Source organism: Saccostrea cucullata, unplaced genomic scaffold, assembly GCF_032062105.1.
Source record: "Saccostrea cucullata isolate Sc308-1 unplaced genomic scaffold, CSIRO_AGI_Scuc_v1 ctg1208, whole genome shotgun sequence".
NCBI lineage: Eukaryota > Metazoa > Mollusca > Bivalvia > Ostreida > Ostreidae > Saccostrea > Saccostrea cuccullata.
In genome coordinates, this window is record NW_026921317.1 from 45,099 (window position 1) to 66,467 (window position 21,369).

The 21,369-nt window shown below is 31.8% G+C and overlaps 1 protein-coding gene across 1 annotated transcript; it reads left to right on the top strand.

The window, feature by feature from the left end:
- The first annotated feature begins 5,096 nt into the window (after positions 1-5,096).
- On the top strand, positions 5,097-19,914 carry LOC134259701 (calaxin-like). Its single transcript, XM_062742290.1, has 7 exons — positions 5,097-5,205; positions 5,760-5,903; positions 7,563-7,667; positions 9,006-9,091; positions 9,913-9,978; positions 11,591-11,695; positions 19,184-19,914. Exons 1-7 carry the CDS (start codon positions 5,127-5,129, stop codon positions 19,280-19,282), a joined length of 684 nt encoding a protein of 227 aa, XP_062598274.1. The 5' UTR covers positions 5,097-5,126; the 3' UTR covers positions 19,283-19,914.
- Positions 19,915-21,369: the final 1,455 nt, after the last annotated feature.

The following is a 21,369-nucleotide window of genomic DNA, read 5'->3' on the forward strand; positions in this document are numbered from 1 at the left end:
CAATTTAAAAGAAAGTAAAATGAATTTACAAGAATAAAGCAACATAGAAGTAAGGGCAAAATGAAGAGAGATAAAAGTCAAAGTGAAATGTAATAAAGACGAATATGAAAACAACAAAGTGACATATAATTACAATAATAACAAAGCATAAAGAAGTAGGTAGAATAAGAATAAAAGCAAGATACATAGACTTTTGGCGGTAATTCCCTTCCATAGGATTAAGGCTGTGCGGAATTTATATAATTTATCACATTTGCCGAAATATAAGAAAAGTTTTGACAACAATTTACACAAAGTCCGAAAACTTAATTTACAAAGTATTTTATAATAAGTCCGAAAATGTCGTATTTTACACCGTAACATAAATATAAATTATTATAACAGTATATATTTACTTGGTCCGAAGAGTCGTATCATATCGAATTGATAGGCGCGGATCATCAGATCAAACGAGACGTGATACGGCTCTTCGGATCAAGTTAGTGATATGATGATTTACTATACTCCTCTGTAATTATCAATGAAATATATGGAGATAACGAACAGTATTCAAGCTCAAAAGTCCAATAAACAATACAAAATAAGAGCAGAGCAAACACAGACCTCTGAAACTTCAGAGGTGGGATCGGTGCATGCACGGATCTAGGGGGGGGGGGGTTCCAGACACCCCCTCCCGCCCCTGGAATTTGCAGATATATTAAATTGATACACTAAACCAAGTAAAAAGTGACCTTGGACCCCCCCCCCTAGAAAACGGGGACACCTCTTGAAAACGCAGATCTGTGTTAAGTTGGTATGAAAAGTAATAGGTTTAAAGCAGGTTTAACGCATGTTAAGTTTTTTTTCTCTTTGATTGTAAACAATCTCAACCACTATTTCCCCCCCCCCCCCCCTAAATAGGATTTCACGTTTGGCTTTTTTTTTTTTTTTTTTTTTTTGCTTTTCAACAAATTTCTGAGTTGAGTTGGATTTTTTTTGACTGGGGTGGAACCCCCCCCCCGGAAAAAATTCCTGGATCAGCGCCTGGGATGCTATGGAGAAGTGAGCATCCCCTGTCGACCAGTCACACCCGCCGTGTGCTCCTGAATTGTCTTGATCGGGAAATAACGGGAAAAATCCGTCGTCAATTCAATGTGTATATAATGGACTAACAATTAGTATGAAAAAAGTCAATCATTATTTGACTCAATGATAAATTGTTTTTGCTGACAATGTCAAATAATTTACAAAATGATGACTTTAAACGAGACGGCTGATATTCTTGATTCATCAACTTTTTTGTCAATAATTTACCTTGTTTAAGGATTGAACATACGAAGAGCATGCTCTTGCGTATCGAATGAACTGAGAGATATAAACTCCGTATGCAGGTGATGAAGGTATATTGCTGCGTAAGTAAGGGAAGTTGACGATTGAAAAGTTAAAGTCATCCCGTTTATAATAGAGCTTGCTTGTTAGATTACTATTAACGTCTTATTCAAGTAAAAATCCAAATATGGAAAAAAAATATTTATCTCAAGCACACCGGGAATCCTGGATATATCGTATCGACATAAGAATGGAAATAACCATTGTTAATATTGACAATACATGTAGATATAAAGCCACACCAATTATTTTTATGTTCGTCGGACCCGCGCGCTCGTACTTCAGCAAATTTATGCAAATAATTTTAATTTAAATTCCCCGCACCGAGAAAATTATTTGCTAATATCTGTTCTATATCCGCTCTATTTATTCGTATTTTACATCTACTAACTCTACAAATCGCGGGGGGGGGGGGGGGGGTTAGAAAAATATAATTGCTTGCTCAATTTTTATCATGTTCCGCCTAAATTTGTTGCCTTCAATGAATTGATAATATTATTACTCAATCGCTTGGCCGCTCCTAGTCCTATTTTTTTTTTCATCACGTGTCCGACGAACAAGAAATAGATTGGTGGGGCCTAAATCGACGATGTATATTAAACAAAATTTTGGCTTTGAGAATTATTTAAGATCAATTAAAAACTTTGAACATAGAAGAAATTTAATTCGCTTTCGAATATCAGCCCACAGACTCCAAATTGAAAGGGGGCGTTATCAAAACATTCCTCAAAATGAAAGGTTTTGTCAGAGATGTAACAACAATTTAGTTAACGATGAAAAACATGTTTTATTCTTATGTAGTCATGTAAAGGAAGAAAGGGCTATTTTGTATAAGATAATAGAAAAATATTGTAAGAATTTTGATAAGATGGACAATGACCAAAAACTAATATGGTTAATGACCAATGAAAATGTTGAAATTCTTATTCAAATTTGTAAAATGATTCAGAACAATATGGAATCTGATTTCTGAAGAATTATATCTTAAATATATGCATTACATTTCAATTTATATACTAGGATCCCCTATACCCCCAAGTTGTCCTGGCTACTTGGGGTACAAGACTGACAGTCTGTATTCCCCATTTTCAAAAGGTGAGTTATTTCCCCTGAAGGGAACTCTTTTACTGTGTTTAATACGCATGCGCTATAAATAAAGTCACTTCCGCGGACGTTCTTGATGTAAACATGTTCATGGTGTAATGCCTCTGTCATATGGAAAAATGTTATTGTGTTTGTGAATTAAAAGAAATCTTAACTGATTCGTATTTTTTTAAATTGCCCACTCATTGTCTCTTTCTGGATTTGTATTAATCTGTTTAGTAGTATAATAAGGCGCTGTGTGAGCCCCCCCCCCCCCCCTCTTACAAAAAACAGAAAAGAAACAAATTACTGATAAAATGCTGATGTATATTCGAATAGGCCTATTTAAAAAAAAAATAAATAAAATAAAAAACAAATTTTCGGTAGTGGATGTTCTGCAGACTGATCATCACTATTTACAAAATGTGCAGAACAAATGTAAGAATTTTTAGTTTTTACGAATTAATCTAGCACGCTGCAGCCATATTTTCTTCTCTGCATCTCTAGGAATTTTTTGGAGACTGATGACATGTCCATCTACAGTTTTACCCCTGAAATTGTTGCATATACAGCAGTAGTTCGTCTTCCGCGACCGATACCAAGAAACTGCGTTTTTGCTCGATTGTATGTCATAAAATAGAACTTTTACTTACAAGAACACATTTGGTGTATTTCATTTGAATTAACCGTGTTTTCAGAATTTTTTATTTGTAAAATAATTGAATCACTGCATGCATAGTATTAAAAACTTTGAATGGAATTCTAAATGAATAATTTAATCTCATGTGCTCATGTAACGAAGAAAGACTAATTAAAATAGCATCGACCTGAATTCGTGTTACATATGTCGTATAAAGTCTGAGCTGCATTTAATCAAAGTTTTAGTGCAGGATCTAAGCATACGTACATGCATATTCCCGAGGAAAATACACATTTTGTTTTAGATCAGAGAATTGACAGCAGAAACACGAAATAGATACAATAATTTCCTAGCGTATTTCTTGTTAATTAACGGAAAACATTCTTTTCTCAAGTGTTATTCATGTTTTATTTTTTCTATTGAAAATGTTCATTGAAAGCTGCCACCCCCCCCCCCCCAACACACACACAGTTTATACTACGGTAAAGTTATATAAGGGAAATGAAGTATTGTATGCCAAGGAACTGGTACTGAAATAAGTAGCTTTTCGACTTTGGGCAAGGTTTTTCTTTGCTTGTCAACTTTTCCAGGTAAGAAAAAACATATTTCTTTGGCTGCCCCCCCCCCCACTTTTAAAGACGATGATACGTGCCTGGCTAATTCGTATAGCTTTCTAGAAAGGGGGGGGGCAACAGACCCTTTATAAAATCGCTTATTATCTAAAAAAAAAAAAATGCAAACCGTTTCCTTCTTTTAAAATTTTTAATGCAGCGTGTAAGTTGATCACTATTTTGTTGGATTATCGTAACGTGTAGTCCGCGGAAGTTGTGCTAGTGTAGAAGAGTTCCGATTTTGAGGGGAGATAAATCACTTTTGAAAATGGGGAATAGTCATACTGTTCAATAGGCACCGTCCCTTGGTGCCTCAAGTAGTCAGGCCAACAAATTAAGATTTCCTCCAACAAGCTGTCCTGGTTGCATAAGGTACAAGACCGAGCAACCTGGGTTTTCATTTTTTCCAGACTGCTCAATAGGCATCGTCCCTTGGTACAGTACCTTATGCTGCCAGGCCAACAAAATACATACCGGGCCTATAAAATAAAAATTAGTTTGTTTGCAGTTGCCTACCGACCCACTGAAAATGCACCCGACCCAAACTTTTTTTTTAGCCATTTTGTAATTTAATTTTTTTTTTTTATTTTTCAAATTATTGAAACTTTTCATTTTCAATTTTTGACTTTTGTTTTTATCTATCAGTGGTTTATAACAAAAGTGGATCTTACTCATGTTTAGTAGGCCAATGAAAACATGGAAAAACTCTATTATTTGTTTTTTTACAAAAATCTGAATGTTCTATCTAGCCCATTCCAGACTCGGCCTATGCATTTATAATTTAGTACTTATAGTAATAATACTTTGCAAAGTAAATAAAAAAAATGTTTATTTTATTTTTTTTTTAAATGATTAAGTTGGTTTTTAAGTATTATGAATAAAAAATATGTCTTTTTATTCATTTTTTTATTATTTAATTTATGCTGAGTTAACTTTTTTACGAATTATGAAATATTTATTTAGCCTTGGTTCAATTATTGCATTAAACCTGATATTAATGCTTTTAAAAAAATATTTACAGATGATGCGATAAATAAAAAATGAAATATTTTATTGTTTGCTTATCAATTTATGCATACCACGGACTGTATTTAATTTTGCAATGGAGAATGGGATACTAGTTTTACCGCTTGCCCAGATGATAATTAATAGGCATGCGCATTGCACTTAGCGACGGATAAACGCCACCTAAAATCAACGATTTTGTGAAAGAACGAAATTTAAACAATATTTTAACTGATTTAGCTTGACATATGTGACTAATACTTAGGCATATATAATTATGTAAATTTGTAATTCAAACATCATAATTTGCTTTGTAACTGCAATTAGGATTTTAATTTTTTTTCTCTCTACCGTTTTCGTTTCCGGATAAATTAATCCCAATAAATCGATCTTTAGAAACACAGACAGAATCTTCGAAAATGCCTTCCAAAGCAAAGCCTGTGTATAAAGGAGGGGAAAGAATGAAGTTTATTGAGATGTTGCATCACAAAAGTCACTGTAAGATTTTTTAGGGATATTTAACATTTATTTTGTCATGTTTCTTGAATAGTATCACAGGCACCGGAAGTAATGTAAATACATGTCCTTTTTAAGTTTTTTATACATACACATACTCAATGTTTTACATTAGCTTCCAGTGAACAGTGTCATAATTTGATAATAGTCAACAATTTTGATAGCTGAGATCTGTAGCATTATGGTTTTTTTTTATATTTGTCTTACACCATAACAAACTAAGACAGATATATAAAACCATAACGCTACAGGCCTGCAGCTACAATTTTGATGGTGGCTGTCTACTGGTAGAAGGAAAACTTAAAGTTGGGGGGTATTCCTTGAGACACATTTGCTGTATATAGGCCATTATAGGGTATCTTAATTAAAAAGTAGCAAAATGTAGCCAGTGGTAGATACACATTTGCTGTATGTAGGGTATCTTAAATAAAAAGTAGCAAAATATTTTATTTGCAGCCACTAGCCAGTGGTAGATACATGAGATAATGACTTGTTTTAGACATAAAGTGATTTCTATCTTCATTATTTATACACAGTTAGTAAAACAGAAGTGGAAAGATTGCTACAAATGCTGAAACAACAATGTCCAAACAGTCCAAAAATAAGGATGGATCGTAATAAATTCAATGACTTTGTACACAAGAACTTTGAAATGACAGATGAAATGATAGTAGACAGAGGTTTGTTTGTCTTTGATATTCTCTAGTATCTTTTCATATGGATAATGTTTTCTGTTTTACTGTAAACCTGAATAAAGAACAAGGGCGCTTTTGATTGGCATACGGCAGGAATCTGGGCGTTCTTGACAAGTGAAATTTTTTTCGACATGTCACATGAAATTTTAACATTTTTTTTATTTATCGGGTTCCTGTGCAACAGGAAAGGAAAATAATTTCCCAAAATTGAGCTTTGATTTGCTAAAAAATTGACCAGATCAGACAATTGTTACAAAATGGTACGATTTTTAAACACGTTTTTCTAAAAAATTTTCTATTTCTAGGTCTTCTCTTTATAATTTTGAAACGTTATTTGTGCGTATTTAATTCAAAGAAACGAATACACTTTTTTAAAAAATGGAGAGAAGACCCAGAGACCACGAAAAATGAACTTTTCCCCCAAAAAATCCAAATGTGGTGCTTCTTTGTCCTTTTAAAATCATCTGTACATGTGTAGCGGTGATAGCTCAGTTAGTTGGGCTACCTGTTCAGTGCACTCGAAGTGAAAAGTTTTTGGTTCGAGACTGGCATCGGGCATTTTTTTTTGTTTTCATGCAAACAACCATTTATTCTGTCAGTTTTGTTTTATATACTGATGTATTAAAATTTTGAATTAGATAAATTTTGGTTCAGTTTGGTTCTCTAGCGAAATCAATTCTAATCTTCTATTCTATAATGTACATGTATACGTATCATGCATCTATGCATTAAATTTTTTAGGTGTTTATTTTTTTGTGAAACATTACTATGTTATAGTACCCCTTAGGAAAAACGGGCATTATTACAGGGCTCGACATTAACACTTGTCCGCTTGTCCGGTACCAATGAAAAATAAATACGGACAAGTGAATATTGCTGGGCACTTGTCCAATTGGACAAGTGCATTTTAATGTAAAGGGGTCTCTAAATAATAAAAAGAATGACTGTTGAAAACTAAAACCAGTCGATTGAGCTAAATCGGTAGTCTCAAGACGGAAGCTGTACATAAAATCTAAACTTCGATCGAAGTTCACTAATTGCATACTACTGAAAAGTCATGGAAGATACGAACCGAAGTGTGAATTGTTTGATGTTGACAGGTTCACTTGTGGACATTTATGTTATTGTCAGGACAGTAAGCCTAAATTAAATTTCGTTTCATGTGTCTGTTGTATTTATCAATAACATCAAGAATCAATCAAGCGCATGACATGTGTAAATAAATGGACTTTATTTTAATTTTCAAGTTGAAACTATTGAACTTTATTGAAAATTTTTCGGACAAGTGAAGTTTAAATTCGGACAAGTAAATGTCTTGGTCACTTGTCCGAATGGACAAGTAAGAAAAAAAGTTAATGTCGAGCCCTGGCATAAATGTTACAATTTCACAAGGTATTTCAAACTAAATGAAAAAAAACCCTATGGACGTGTTTGTAAAATATGACCAGATATGTTCAGCCAACCAAATCATGGACATTTAAACCATAAATGTTTCGTACAAATGATTCCTGCAGATCACTAGCCAAATGCGCCCATCTTCTTTGTGGAACCATCCTCATCTGAAGTGTAGTCATGAACACCTGTATGTTTATTGCTTAATTAATTTTGTTTACAGTATGTAACATAGGAACATTTTTTAAATAGTTTTCCGTGCATTTGATGAGGACAATGATGGCTTCATCAATGAGCTGGAATGGGTGAAAGGTCTATCTATCTTTCTCCGTGGAACAATGGAGGAAAAAACAAAGTGTAAGTTACATAAATATTCAATCTCAGAAACTGAGCAAACTTTAAAGTGAATTGCATCTAATTCTTAAAATTCTTAAGTTCAGAATCTGAACACTAAGTATACTACCATCAGAACATCTGAATCACTCAGGTGACCTATAGCTATCTGGTTTTTGTGTGTCCTCATGCATATACAGTGAAACTTATCTTATCTGGATGTTGTGTATTCCTAATTCTTGTCTAATATGATCTAAAGTTGAAATCCTTTTCAGTGAATGTTATTGTTTAAAATATACAATCCAGAATGTTGTTTAACCTGGCTAAATTCTGTGGAACCAATAATGCTCAGATTAGACTAGTTTTACTGTATAGCTTCTTCTATATAGCTATTAAAACAATTTCAATCAGATTTTGTTTGTGCATCCAATAGACAAATATCTGTGAATCTAGCGACTTACTTTTACTCATGAATATTAATCACCATGAACCATTTATTTTGCTTTGTATAAGTAGAGAATGTTTCCTTGTTTGCGATGATTAATTCGCAGATTGATTTCAATCTAACCAATGCAACAGCAAATAAAAGATGACGCCAATAATAGTTGGTTTACAGTAAACTGACCATCTTCAATAAGCGACATATGCAGCCCTCTTTTCTGTGTTTGTGACATTCAGCTGTTCATCCTGATCCCAACCTTTATTAACTTTGCAGTATTTTTAATTTTGTCAGATGGTCATCTTGACCAACGTTTTCTTAAAAGTTATTGGTCCAGACAAATTTTCACTGGCTTTGCCAACAGGACCTTCTGATTTAGACAAGTCTGCTATTGTAAAAATACATGCAATGTAGGCAACACCTGTATTCAGTTTATCCTCAAAATGCAATTGTTGTCTGGTGCAGACTGCTCAAATCAGGGGAGAATTTTCAAAAATTATTAAACAGTCATGCTTACAAATTGCTGGACTGTATGACACTATGTTCCTAATGCATTTAGAATATGTTATGGGAATTAAGCAGTTTTCATTTGGAGAGAATTTGTAATACTCTAACTAGAGTTATCTATTTTTTAAATGGGCAAAAGTTTCATGTAATTCCATGTGAACTTAATGTTTGCTGTTTTCTAATATCTCTGCTTTAAAATTAAATATAACATGTATGTATTGATTCTACACACATTTATTTTGTTACAAAAATATGTTGGTAATAAACAGGTATCATAAATGTGTTGAGCAAGAGTGAAAACTCTGTTCTGTCATTTAAAGATGTCAGAGTCAATGGGTCTCTTGATTGCCACAAAGTAACTATATTATTTAAATTTATGCTGATTGATATTTTTCCACAGTTAATTTCTGTTTTAGTTTGCTTTGATGTTTATGATATGAATGCTGATGGGTATATATCAAGAGAAGAAATGTTCCACCTCCTGAAAAATAGCATACTAAAGGTAGGAGAATATGACATGCTGAAGGGAGAAACTACTCAAAGATAAGGCAAATATTTTACTGGAACTGAAAACTAAGGCATGCTTGCCAACGAGAATTTAATTTTATCTGTAATATGTACATATCTATATAATATAAAAATCAAATTTTCTCATGTCTCTTAGGTGATTTATTTAACTCTCAATTTTCATCCATATTTACCATTTTTGACTTCTGTAGAAACACCAAGTCAGTTTCAAGCAAAATTATCACAATGTGTTCATAAGTGTTAGGAATTTAAGAGTAATGTTTCAAAGAAAGGTCCCTCTCCTCTTAAAAAAAGACAATTTAGAAATATGGCTTGGCTACAATCCCAGTAATACTTGGTCATTTACTAAGAAAACTTTTCAGCAAAATTAATCATAAGGATTGTAGATAATGTGTAACAAAATTTTTTGAATTAAAATTCACCTGTCTATATTTTTTCTCTTTACCCAGCATTAATATCTTATATTTTAAAAGAGCTTGTCATTTATAAGAAAAGATTACTACTCTATCTCCATATTTCCTTCTATAGTTGACATTTTGTTTTTAAATACTGTGACTTCATAATGTATCACAGATTTAGATCAAGTCAAAGTATCTCTGTATTTTAGGTCAAGATCTTAAAAATCAAGGGAATTGACAGTTAACTTATTAAATTGTTATATCATAGCTTTATCATCTACATAATTTTATGATAGCTCTGGACCCCAAAAGCTGTCAAGACCCGTTAACTATATCTTGAGATGCCTCTTTGATGTATTTGCTTATTTACCTTCATTAACACAGAACTCTGTTACAGCCCGCCACAGAGGAGGATCCAGATGAAGGAATCAAAGATCTGGTGGAGATCACGCTAAAAAAATTTGTAAGTCTAACAAAGTACTCTCTGTTATAAATGTAACAAAAATTTAATTGGAGCTCACGCTCAAATAATTTGTAAGTCTAACAAAGTACTCTCTGTAATAAATGTAACAAAAATTTAATTGGTGGAGATCACGCTCAAAAAATTTGTAAATCTAACAAAGTACTTGCTGTTATAAATGTAACAAAAATTTAATATGTGGAGATCATGCTCAAAAAATTTGTAAATCTAACAAATTACTTGATGATATAAATGTAACAAAAATTTAATTGGAGATCACGCTCAAAAAATTTGTAAGTCTAACAAAGTACTCTCTGTTAAAAATGTAACAAAAATTTAATTGGAGATCGCGCTAAAAAAATTTGTAAGTCTAACAAAGTACTCTCAGTTATAAATGTAACAAAAATTCAATTGGAGACCACGCTCAAAAAATTTGTAAATCTAACAAAGTACTTGCTCTTTTAAATGTAACAAAAATTTAATTGGTGGAGATCACGCTCAAAAACTTTGTAAATCTTACAAAGTACTCTACCACTTTTATTTGTAATTCTACCGCTTTTCTACAAAAGTTTTGTCAAAGTTTGATTGGTTTGCTTGGGTAGGCATTTTGAAGTTTTTCATTCAGGTATGAAACACAAACTTGATTAGGATTTATGTTCACATATTTCATTGATATAATCATTATACACAATATTTATCAAAAGATGGGAACTGAATAGATCTTTACTCAATATTTCCCAGTATAATCATCAATTTAAAATACTCCATTTTATTAGCTGGGCTTATTGCTCAAAGAGCAATTGCCGGCTTATGTGATCCTGTTCAAGGCAGGATGTTAACCCCATAGTCGCCATTTTAAAGTTACGTGCAAAAATATAGTTCTTACTCTCAACCGCTTTTGAGATAATACAAACGCTAAATAAAGCAACAAAAATAAAACGAAGTTTTATATATATAAAGTAAACATTAGTAGTAATGACTTTGAAAACTTCATAAGTCAAAGAACATAGTTCATTAGCGTAAGGATTTTTGATAATCAGTGTTACCGTAGTTCTCTACACATACGAAGTAAAGCAGGAGAGGGAACCAGACTGGCCTGCTTGTTTACATTCAGCTGCAGTACCAGATTAATTCTGATTCTGACAAAATCGGACCGTGGTATTAGGATTGAAAAACTCACTGTCAGTGTCTTTTCATTTATATTGATAGTTTTAAAATAATTTTTTCATCAGAATATAAACGTGATTCATGTAAGAAATCCATTCTACTCTGTAAATGAGCCCGGCTCTCTGTACTTCTGAGTACTTTGATTTTGAAATCATTGAAATTTTGACATCATTTTTGGACTTCATGTCTAACCTATGAGTTACAAGCTATACAAGCAAATGCTTTGAAGTCTAGAGACTACATGCATGTATTTCCATGGGTAAGCAGATACTTTGGGGTCAGATATTGGCCAGATATATTAATCCAAGAAAATATATTTATTTAAAAATAAACAAGAATGAGAGAAACTAAATTAATTACACTGTACTATTTGATAAGTAAATTAAAAGATAATGGAGAAGTATTATGTTTGTAACCATTTAACCTGAAGTTGAATTCTATGTTTTAGGATTATGACCATGACACAAGAGTGTCATTTGAGGACTGGACTAAGTGTGTAAAGGAAGACAGTCTATTACTGGAGGCATTAGGACCTTGTCTGCCTAACCTTAAAGTCAGTAAAAATATTCACTAATGATTTCCTCAGTTATACCCTCAGTAATCAATTTATTGTTTAAACATGCACTATTTATTGTAGAAGCACAAATTTTTGTATGGATATAATTTTTTTTATATGTAATCTAAAAAAGTTCAGTGGGCATTTAATTTTGATACATGTTTCTGATCTGATAATTTTTTGATGACGTTCATAATTTATCGGAGAATAATGTGTGCTGCATCTCTTTGATCTCAGTAATAACTTTGGAGATTAGCAAGCTCACTTGTATGTGTGCCTGATGTGTAAACTATAAGTTAGATTAACAAGTACATGTTTACCGGTACATTATTTTTCTTGTTTAGCAAAGTTTGTTCTGTATGTGTACTTGTAAGTGTTTATAACACATTTATTAATAAAAATATATAAGTGTTCAACATAGAAAAAGTTAGAAAAAACATTATATTTAATATGTACATGTATATCATAGTTTTAAATAAATATATGCATATATTTATATGAACTAAATTGAAAAAGAGCTAGGTCTTACGTGTATATTAATTTTAATCCTTCAAAGCTAGCCTGCAGTTATTGAAATTCAAGATGTTGTATATTTAATACTCTCTATAAAAGAATATTTTTCAATCATAGATATTTTATTCCTCATATCAGTATTTGCATTAAATCTTCAGGTTTTAGAAAAATTGTTCCCTTTTTTAAAAACAAACAGCAGAGACAAGCACTTAACATGTTAGTTTGCTATACCTCTCCAATACTGTAAAATCGGAAAAAATATTGGTTTGTGGGGATTTGATTTTGTGGTTGAAAAATGTTTAGTAGTAACGCATATGTAATTTTACATTTCAAGGTGGTCATAAATTTGTGGGGCTCTACATACCTCGAAAACAACGAAAATTAAACCCCCACAAAAATTAGTGATTTCACAGTGTTTGAAAAGAAATTAGCATTTGGATAAAGTGATATAAATTATTTCTATATTCTTGCAAGGCAGCACTTTTATCAAAGGCTTTGTTTCCCTACACTTTCAAACAACAGAATTTTGTTTAATTCTTATTATGTTTCCCAAACGAAGTTGGGGAACATATTGTTTTTACTCTGTTTCTTATTATTATTTTTCTTCTTCCTGGGCACTTATTTGTCCGCGAATGATCTTGTAAACTGTTCATCCGATGTAGGTAAAACCTTTTTAGGGTAAGTAGACATGTTTTGTAGAATTTCGGAATCAAGGTCATTTTGCGCACACGTGCCTGTAAGAGCGCGCACATGCAACACGTGAAATGACCAATATAATAGATGAAGCTGTAATTTTTCTATATTTTGATGAAATGTTTTGAAAATAATAATATAAGTATATATTAGTACTATAGACAACAGGATATGGTCAAATTATCATGAACTCACGTGCATGCACATGCGCTTCGCTCTGATTGGCTGAAACTAAAGTCTCAATATCTTTATATATTTTTTGACAAAATACTTTGAAATTTTAAATATAGTCATACATTAGAAGGTTCTACAATGTGATATACAAGAATTTTAAGGAAAGCACGTGCATGCACGTGTGCTGCAATCTGACTGGCTTAAACTTTAAATGCCTATAACTTTCTTATTTCTCAATAAATCAGGATAAAATTTAGAATATAATAGATATCTACATTATGCTACTATCAAAATTGAAAGTATGGACATGCAAGCACTTGCGCATGCGCAATGCGTAAAATGACTAAAATACTTGAAAAATAGTAACATTTATCTCTGTATTATTTCCTTTGATTCTCAGGAATTCTTAATTAGCAAACATGCCATGATTATCTTGCATATGCGTGCGCGGGCATGTGAAACGTTAAATAATATATAGTTGATATCATTGTAAATTTTATATTCTTAAATAGAATCCGTCGAATCTGAGCAAATAAAAAAAGTCTTACAGGAATAGGCACAAGAAGGGATCTGGGGAGCATTTGGGGAACATCTGTAACGGTCCCCGTTACAATTAGCACTAGTTTCTAATTGCAATTGATAAATGTTTTCTTAGAACCGTTTGTTTTTGCTGTAATAAGACTCTAGAACCAAGGAGCTTTCAGGGAGTTCAGCGTCAGTTTTGTTTTAAGCATTTATCCTGTATCATTTAAAGTTAAATTTCTTGGTTCTAGATCATACTAATAATAAGAAGAAACCTTGATTTCTTTGTAAAACTTCAAGTTCATTATTGGCATGGTTTGAAATTAAATGATGTGATCAGTCGAAGGGAGAGAAAGAGAAGTGGGCAGGGCTAGGATCAAGCATGTGAATTAACAGAATCATGTAAATACAGCATGTAAGGAATAAGTGTCAATTTTTAAACTCACCTGAGTCGAAGGCTCAAGTGAGCCTTTCTGATCAAAGGAGATGGGTGAACTTAGCGTGCAGAAAGCCCACTAGCTTCAGATATATAAAAATCATATTCAAATTGTGAATTAAGTATTTAGAGTAAAGTTCTCATCATTGATTTTTATGAAATCATGATAAACAAAAAGTTTTGAGGAAAATTTTTCGTTAATATTCATTCTTTTATAAAAGAAAAATAATATGGTATCCTTTGGGTTCGAACCCTGGTAATAAAAATCCTGAGTTGCATTCTCTATTGAGACTAGCATGCTAACCACTACGCTACACAAGTCCTGATGAACTGTGGCATTTAAATCATGTTTGTGATATGACCATTGACTTAAGGGACTTCAACTATTTCTTGAAAAGATATGAAAATTATGTCATAAAATTATATCTTAAAGGTATAGTGGGTCTTTGCTTCATAATTTTGGAAACCAAAATATGTATGTTTGTATGCAAACTTTGAGGATTAACTTTCCAAAAAAAGGAGAGAATACCCACTCATATCGTAAAATAGTGTTATAGTGTGAAAAAATGACCTGTTTGTCCTCTTTCGTGTGTGTATAATATTTCATAGCCAAATAACTTCAATCTTCATGAGAATTGTGCAAGTTGTAGAGATTTTATATAAAGTATACTTTCATGTTAGATGAAATATTAAGGAAAATTTTGATATAATTGAGATTTTATTTTTCACCTTCATGTTTGTTGCGATATGGGCTTATCTCTCGTCATATTCACCCATCTCCTTTGTCCGTTGTCTGTCGTTGTTGTTGTCATCATCATTGTTGTTGTTGTTGTTGTAAACTTTTCACATTTTCATCTTCTTCTTAAGAACCACTGGGCCAATTTCAACCAAACTTGCAACAAAGTATCCTTGGGTACATGAAGGGGATTTAAGTTTATTCAAATGAAGGGCCAAGCCCTTTTCCAAGGAAAGATAATTATGAATTAGTAATAAGTTTATGGTATCTTTTAAAAATCTTCCTTCTCAAGAACCTGTGGGCCAGGAAAGATGAAACTCACTTGGAAGCATCCTAGAGTAGTGTAGATTCAAGTTTGTTCAAATCATGACCCCTGGGGATAGAGTGGGATCACAATGCTGAATGGGTGATCAAGTTTTTTTTTCATAGGAATGCATGGGAAAAATCGGTAAAATTCTTCACAATTAAGCCATGATTGATCATCTATATAAAAGCGTAAGAAAGGTATTGTAGTTTAAATAATTTTCAAATCATGACCAATCAGGAGAATAGAGGAGCCATTAAAGTGGATCATAACAAAGGAATATATAAAGGCTATGTCAATTAAAATTTTCATCTTATAAACCGCAAAGCCATTATGTGTCATATTAATTCAAAAGCATTCATAGGAAGTGTAGATTTAAGTTTGTTCAAAGTCCCCCTCCCCAAAACCCACTATAATGATAATTTTAAATTTTTCGATACTGAACTGATTTTTGCTTCTACCTAGCCAGTTGCTCAGGTGAACGATGTGGCCCCTGGGCCTCTTGTTTGGTTTTATGGTTTTGATCAAGCAACATTGGCTTTTGTGAGCATTTTATGCATAAATCTCTTTGGAATTTATACAAATTATCACGCAAGCAAATAACTTGACCACAAATTCATAAAACAAAAAACAATTAACATTTTATCCTTAAATACATATTCTAATGCAATTGTTTTGTAAAACACTTTTTGATTGGCTAATGCACTGGTGTTTGAGGCAGTAAAACTAGCATTAACGGGAGTGAAAGCTTTACATTGTGACGTCATAATAGAGCGATGCAAAAACAAAATGCCCCATGACGTATTTTATATAACAAAATTCGACAAAATAAGACGTAAACAACAAACAAAATGTATGGATTGCATTAGAATGGGAATATCTGATCTTCAAATTTGGTATTTGCAACCGTTAATGCTGATTTAACGGTCGCAAACATCCGTTTTACCGGCTCCGCTTACGCGTCGCCGGTAAAACTCAGTTTGTGACCATTAAATCAGCATTAACGGTCGCAAATACCAAATTAGAAGATAGTTATTCCCTAATTTACATGCATAGATCTGCATAAAACATACATGTACACCACCTCAAAGTTGTTTTGAACATGTTTCAATAGACAATATGTGAAGAGAATTGAACACAAGTTTCAGAAAGTTAGATATACAAGGAGTTCTCTCCTAAACTCAATGTTGATTCCTTTATCTACCGTACATGTGACACTATAACTCCTGAGTTCTTTTAGCTAATATTGTATTTATAAAGAATTCTTTACGCAGGCAAAATATCATCCTCGCAATTCCAGAGGTCCCGAGTCAACACATTGCCATAGGACCCCAGGCATATTTCATTCAATGTTTGTGGGCTGTGGAAAAATTAAGAATCTTGATTGGTTTTCTTATTTTTCAACCAATAACATTAAGTCACTCATAATTTAACTACTTGTACATGTAACACATGCATTTGAAGTGTCAACTGCATCTTTTTCATTCTAAAGCTAGTAATTTAAGAGCCATTATGTTATAACTTGAAATTTTATGTAGGAGCTGTGGCATGCACAGTCTCAGAATTTCTCTAAACTCTCTATGATAAAAGCCTTTGATACCTTAAACTAAAATTGGGCAAAAATTGGTTGCTAAGTGATATAGTTACCATGGCAACATGTCTTTAAGTTTGAAAAATGTCATTTTTCTGACATGTTTAGAGCCCCATAGTTAACATTTGTGGCAAATCAAACAATTGGGAATTATTATTTCTTAAAGTTGAAGGCCTGATGTCTTAAATGCATGATAAACATGTTTGGTAAATCAAGTACATGACTTGTATTACATATGTTACTATGGTAACAAATAGGGATGTCAAATAGTTTAGTTGATATTCGAAACAAATTTTTGAAATTTTTTAAAGTCATACAAGCATTTAAATGAGAAAAATGACAAGTTTTATTTGAATTTTAATAATTATACCGTTGACATGAATAACATTTGATTTTAAAAATAATAAAAGACAGTCCTGTTGGATTACTTTAAAAGTGTGAAGAGTGTAATTATCAGAATAAATTATTCTTTACATTTACAATCAGTTTGTATTGTTGTAAGGACACAATTTTGCAGAAAACACATGGATCCCTTGTTTATGTATATATCATTAAAAATAATTATCGGGTAATTAATTCACTAAAATTAATTGATTTTAATTTTCCTTCTGTAGATAATTGTTTTGAGTGGTATAAATGTAATTAGTGTAATCTTTTTAAAAAGCTTTTGAATTATTAAAAATAAAATTTTCATTACATTTTAGATGTATACTCTTCATATATTTTAAAATTAAAAAAAAGTTGTTATTACTTTGCATTTACAAAACTCTTTGTGAAATTTTATTCCAAAAGAACGACAAAACATATAATAGTTGACAGAAGAGTTAAAATATATACATGTACTTTATAATGCAAAAATGTATTTAATTTATCGAATAGAATATATTGAATACTCCTATGAATGTTCGAATATCAATTATTGACAATTTTGACATCCCTAGTAACAAAGTATTCAAAAGTTTAAAAAAAAATCTTTGAATTTTATAAAGTCATACACTTAAAAATGAAAAGTAATTATAGGATGAAATGTGACCAAATAAAAGAGAAAAGAGCTTTGAAACATATACCAAGAACAAATTATGACATTTCATTTTAGTTGGCAATGGTTGCCAAGGCTTTTATTTCATAGAGAGCCTTCAGATTTACACTCTGTATGTTTAAAAATGATCATATCTTTTTAAAAAGCATGTTTCCTTATAACTGATGATCCATTTTTAAAGGTGTTGGTGTGGTCACACAGGGTAAAAAAAATTAAAATCAGATTCATTAAATAGAGCATTGCTGTGGAAACAAGCAGAAAATATCTGAAAAATATTTTCTTTCCTTGGATACGTATCCTTAAATGAAGATTCCCAAAACTGATTGATATTTATTAATGGATAACCTGACTTTTAATTTTGACTATCATCAAATCTCTAACTGGATGCAAAAAGCTGGCGCACAGGGTTTAAAATTGATTTAAAGATTACAAAATCTAACATTTCAAGGTAACCATAGCAACAGTGTTGTTTTTTCATCAAATTTTATGAATTATCAATATATGATATTCAACTTTAGTTCTACCAGATAAGTACTACTAAGGTGAGTCATATAATATGTTTCTTGATCTAACGACAAGTAAATTTTTAATGGGTAACACTGCAATGAAGCAAATTAATTCCAATTTTTCTTATGGTGTTGGTGTTGCAATGTCCTATTAGGATGCATATTTGACAGTCTTGAATTTTCATGTTTTTCCTCAAGACAGTGGCATTAACCTAATCTTAGTTACTGCCCTTGCTTGTTCCCTGTGTTACCATTGCAACCAGAAAAGTTATTTATAGAATAATATTGCCTATGCCTATATACTTAAGGTCAAACATTTTCATTGTTTTTCGTAAGTTGTTGATTGAGTTTGAGCATGTAACACCTACTATTGGTGAATACTGAGTGTTTTTCAGCATATTTCAGCTTTTTAAATGTATTCCAAATGTACCCTTGGTTACCACTTACTTAGAGATATATTCTAAGCAGTTTCTTTACAGTATAAGTGGAAACAAGGTGTCGTGTTTTTTTGAGAAAGGTTTGTTTGCTTTTCCTAGTTTTTATTAAGGCTCAGTAAAGATTTCATTAAAATAGTTGGAAATCTCAATTTTTCAAATTTTTCTGGCTGTTGCCATGGCAACCAAGACGCATAGCAACAAAATTAATTTGATATATGTTTCTGGTGTCAAGTACCAATACTGGGTAAAGTTTCATCAAAATTGGTCACCATGCTTGGCAACGAAGTTTATGTGGTTACAGAGAATGGCTCTTAACTGTTTATGAGAGCAAGCCCTAAAATTTCTAATGAAATATGCTGGGAGTGTCCAATGGCAACATGTTAACTTGGGACCCCCCTGGCATTGCGAGGATGGCAAAATATGGAAAGATTGCAAAGTCCATAATGTAATGCTACATAACATTGTCAGAATCAGTTTGTCTTAAAATTATCAGTGTTATCATTCTTAATTTTATTTTTATTTTTCCATTTCCAGACAAGAAATGCCTTTCTTGAGCTTGTGAGTGATGCCCAGCATGATACAGGCATGAGCATCTCAGCTCAGCAGAAAATGAAAGGAAAAGTGACCTACTAACTGTTGCCTCTTCTATAGGAAGTGACATGGAACTGAAATTTAATTTAAAATATTCATAGTTTGAAGTTTTGCACCCAACTACATTTGCAAATGAAGCAGTGCAAAAGAGATTTTTTATGTAAATGTGATTTATAATGAACTTGTTCAAATAACATTAGATCATTCATTTTTTTAAAATAGGGATGGCAATTGTAACCGGTTAATCAATTAATCAGTTGGAACAATGCTAATCAGTTAAAAAATCCTGAGTCGGTTAGTCAGAAAAAATATAATTATGTAAATGTGAGCGCAGTTTCCTTAAAATCCTTTCTGTATAGATTTTTATTTAGTGTTTTTACACATTTTATAATAAAGAATATTTGGAGGTAATTATAGGACTCCAGATTGAAATTGCAGGGTAATTGGTCAATTCATAAAGTGTTAATTACTGTTTTTATAACATCATGCCATTACCCACTGGCAGATAGTCCTGTGGTTTTTTTAATGAAATTAAGAACATCACTGTTAAGCACTTTTAATTAAAGTATGTCTATATTTTGCTGTTATCTATTAAATTTTATTTAAGGAATGCATCTTATTTCAACTTATATTATACGATATAACATAACTTGGGGCAGTTTACGCTTTATAAACCGAAAGCGGTTTATAAAGAAGCGTAAGCTGCCCCAAGTTTTGTTATATCATATAATTATAATATAAGTTGAAATAAGATTCATTCCTTATAATTTAATTTCAGTGCAGACAATGAGACAATCCCCCCCCCCCCCCCCCCCCCCGAATAAGGTTTCACGTGGATTAAATGTTTAAAGTAATGTCTAGCAGAGTAATACGTTTTTTGACGTAACTCATTGTGACGTAGGCAAGTTATGTTATACAAAATGGATAAAATCTTTTATCCAATCAAATGATGTGTTACAAGTAAAATTAAATTATTATTATAAAGAACGTTGTAAATTGTAAATAAAGTGAGAGTTCAGACATAGACTAGTTCTGATTATGGTGGCAATGCAGAATTAACTTCTTTGACATCTATCCCTGTCTGAATTTTCAAGCAAGATTCATGGTTTTCTTAATTTTTTCATGTCTATTGAAATAAAATATACTCTTATGTACATAAGATTCCCTGATCAAAAAAATAAACAGAATGTATCTTCTAAAGTCTTTTTAGTCTTTTTGTGTATATGAAAAGAAAATGTCAAAATGTATATCTTAATACGACTAACCGGTGAATTGGTCGGAACGTTTTGCGGTTAACCGATTAGCAATTCTGCAATTGATTGCCATCCCTATTTTTAAATATATATTTTTTTTATTAAAAAATATGGATTTGAGGAATGCCTAACAAAAATTACTAGTATATTTTCTCGTTTGCTTATGTTCAGATAAAATTAGGTGTTGAATTCAAAGTACAAAGTATATCATTATAGTCACATATAAGTACATGTACATGTATATTAGTATTTTATACATGTATGTGATTTTAATATATAAACAAGCATAGTTTCCATTTATCATTTCAGTGGAAAAATTTTGCAGTCATCAAGAAAAAAGACTTCATGAGTTGTAAAACTGAAAGTTTTGTAACTTATAATTGAAATATGTTTTCCCCAAAAATAAACCAAGCTCAGATTCTGGCATCTTAATATTTTTGCTTTGTGATATAAGTATATATATTGTTAAAATACTAATTTTTCATGTTTTTTTTTTTAATTGTTTCTTTTTTGCATGCATTTACTTATTGTAATTTTAATTCCGTCCAGTTTATTTGAGATAGTATTGAAATATATAAATTTTAAAAATTGAAAGAAAAGATTTCTGTTGTATGTATCAAGTTGGATAAGACTTTGTAAAAGCCCAGATTTAAAAAATAACAGCAATACCAAACCATTTAACTCAAATGGCTCAGTTGTGATAAGCAATGTCTATCATCTGTTGTCTGGCACCAGCATCCCACTGTAGTGAGGCCATATCAAATGTCTTTAACGAGGCCGAGTCTAATTATTTCTGCCCTAGGGATTTTGATAATTTTTTGATACTTATTTTTATATATTTATTGTTTTAAGAAAAATCGAATGTTTACCATCCCG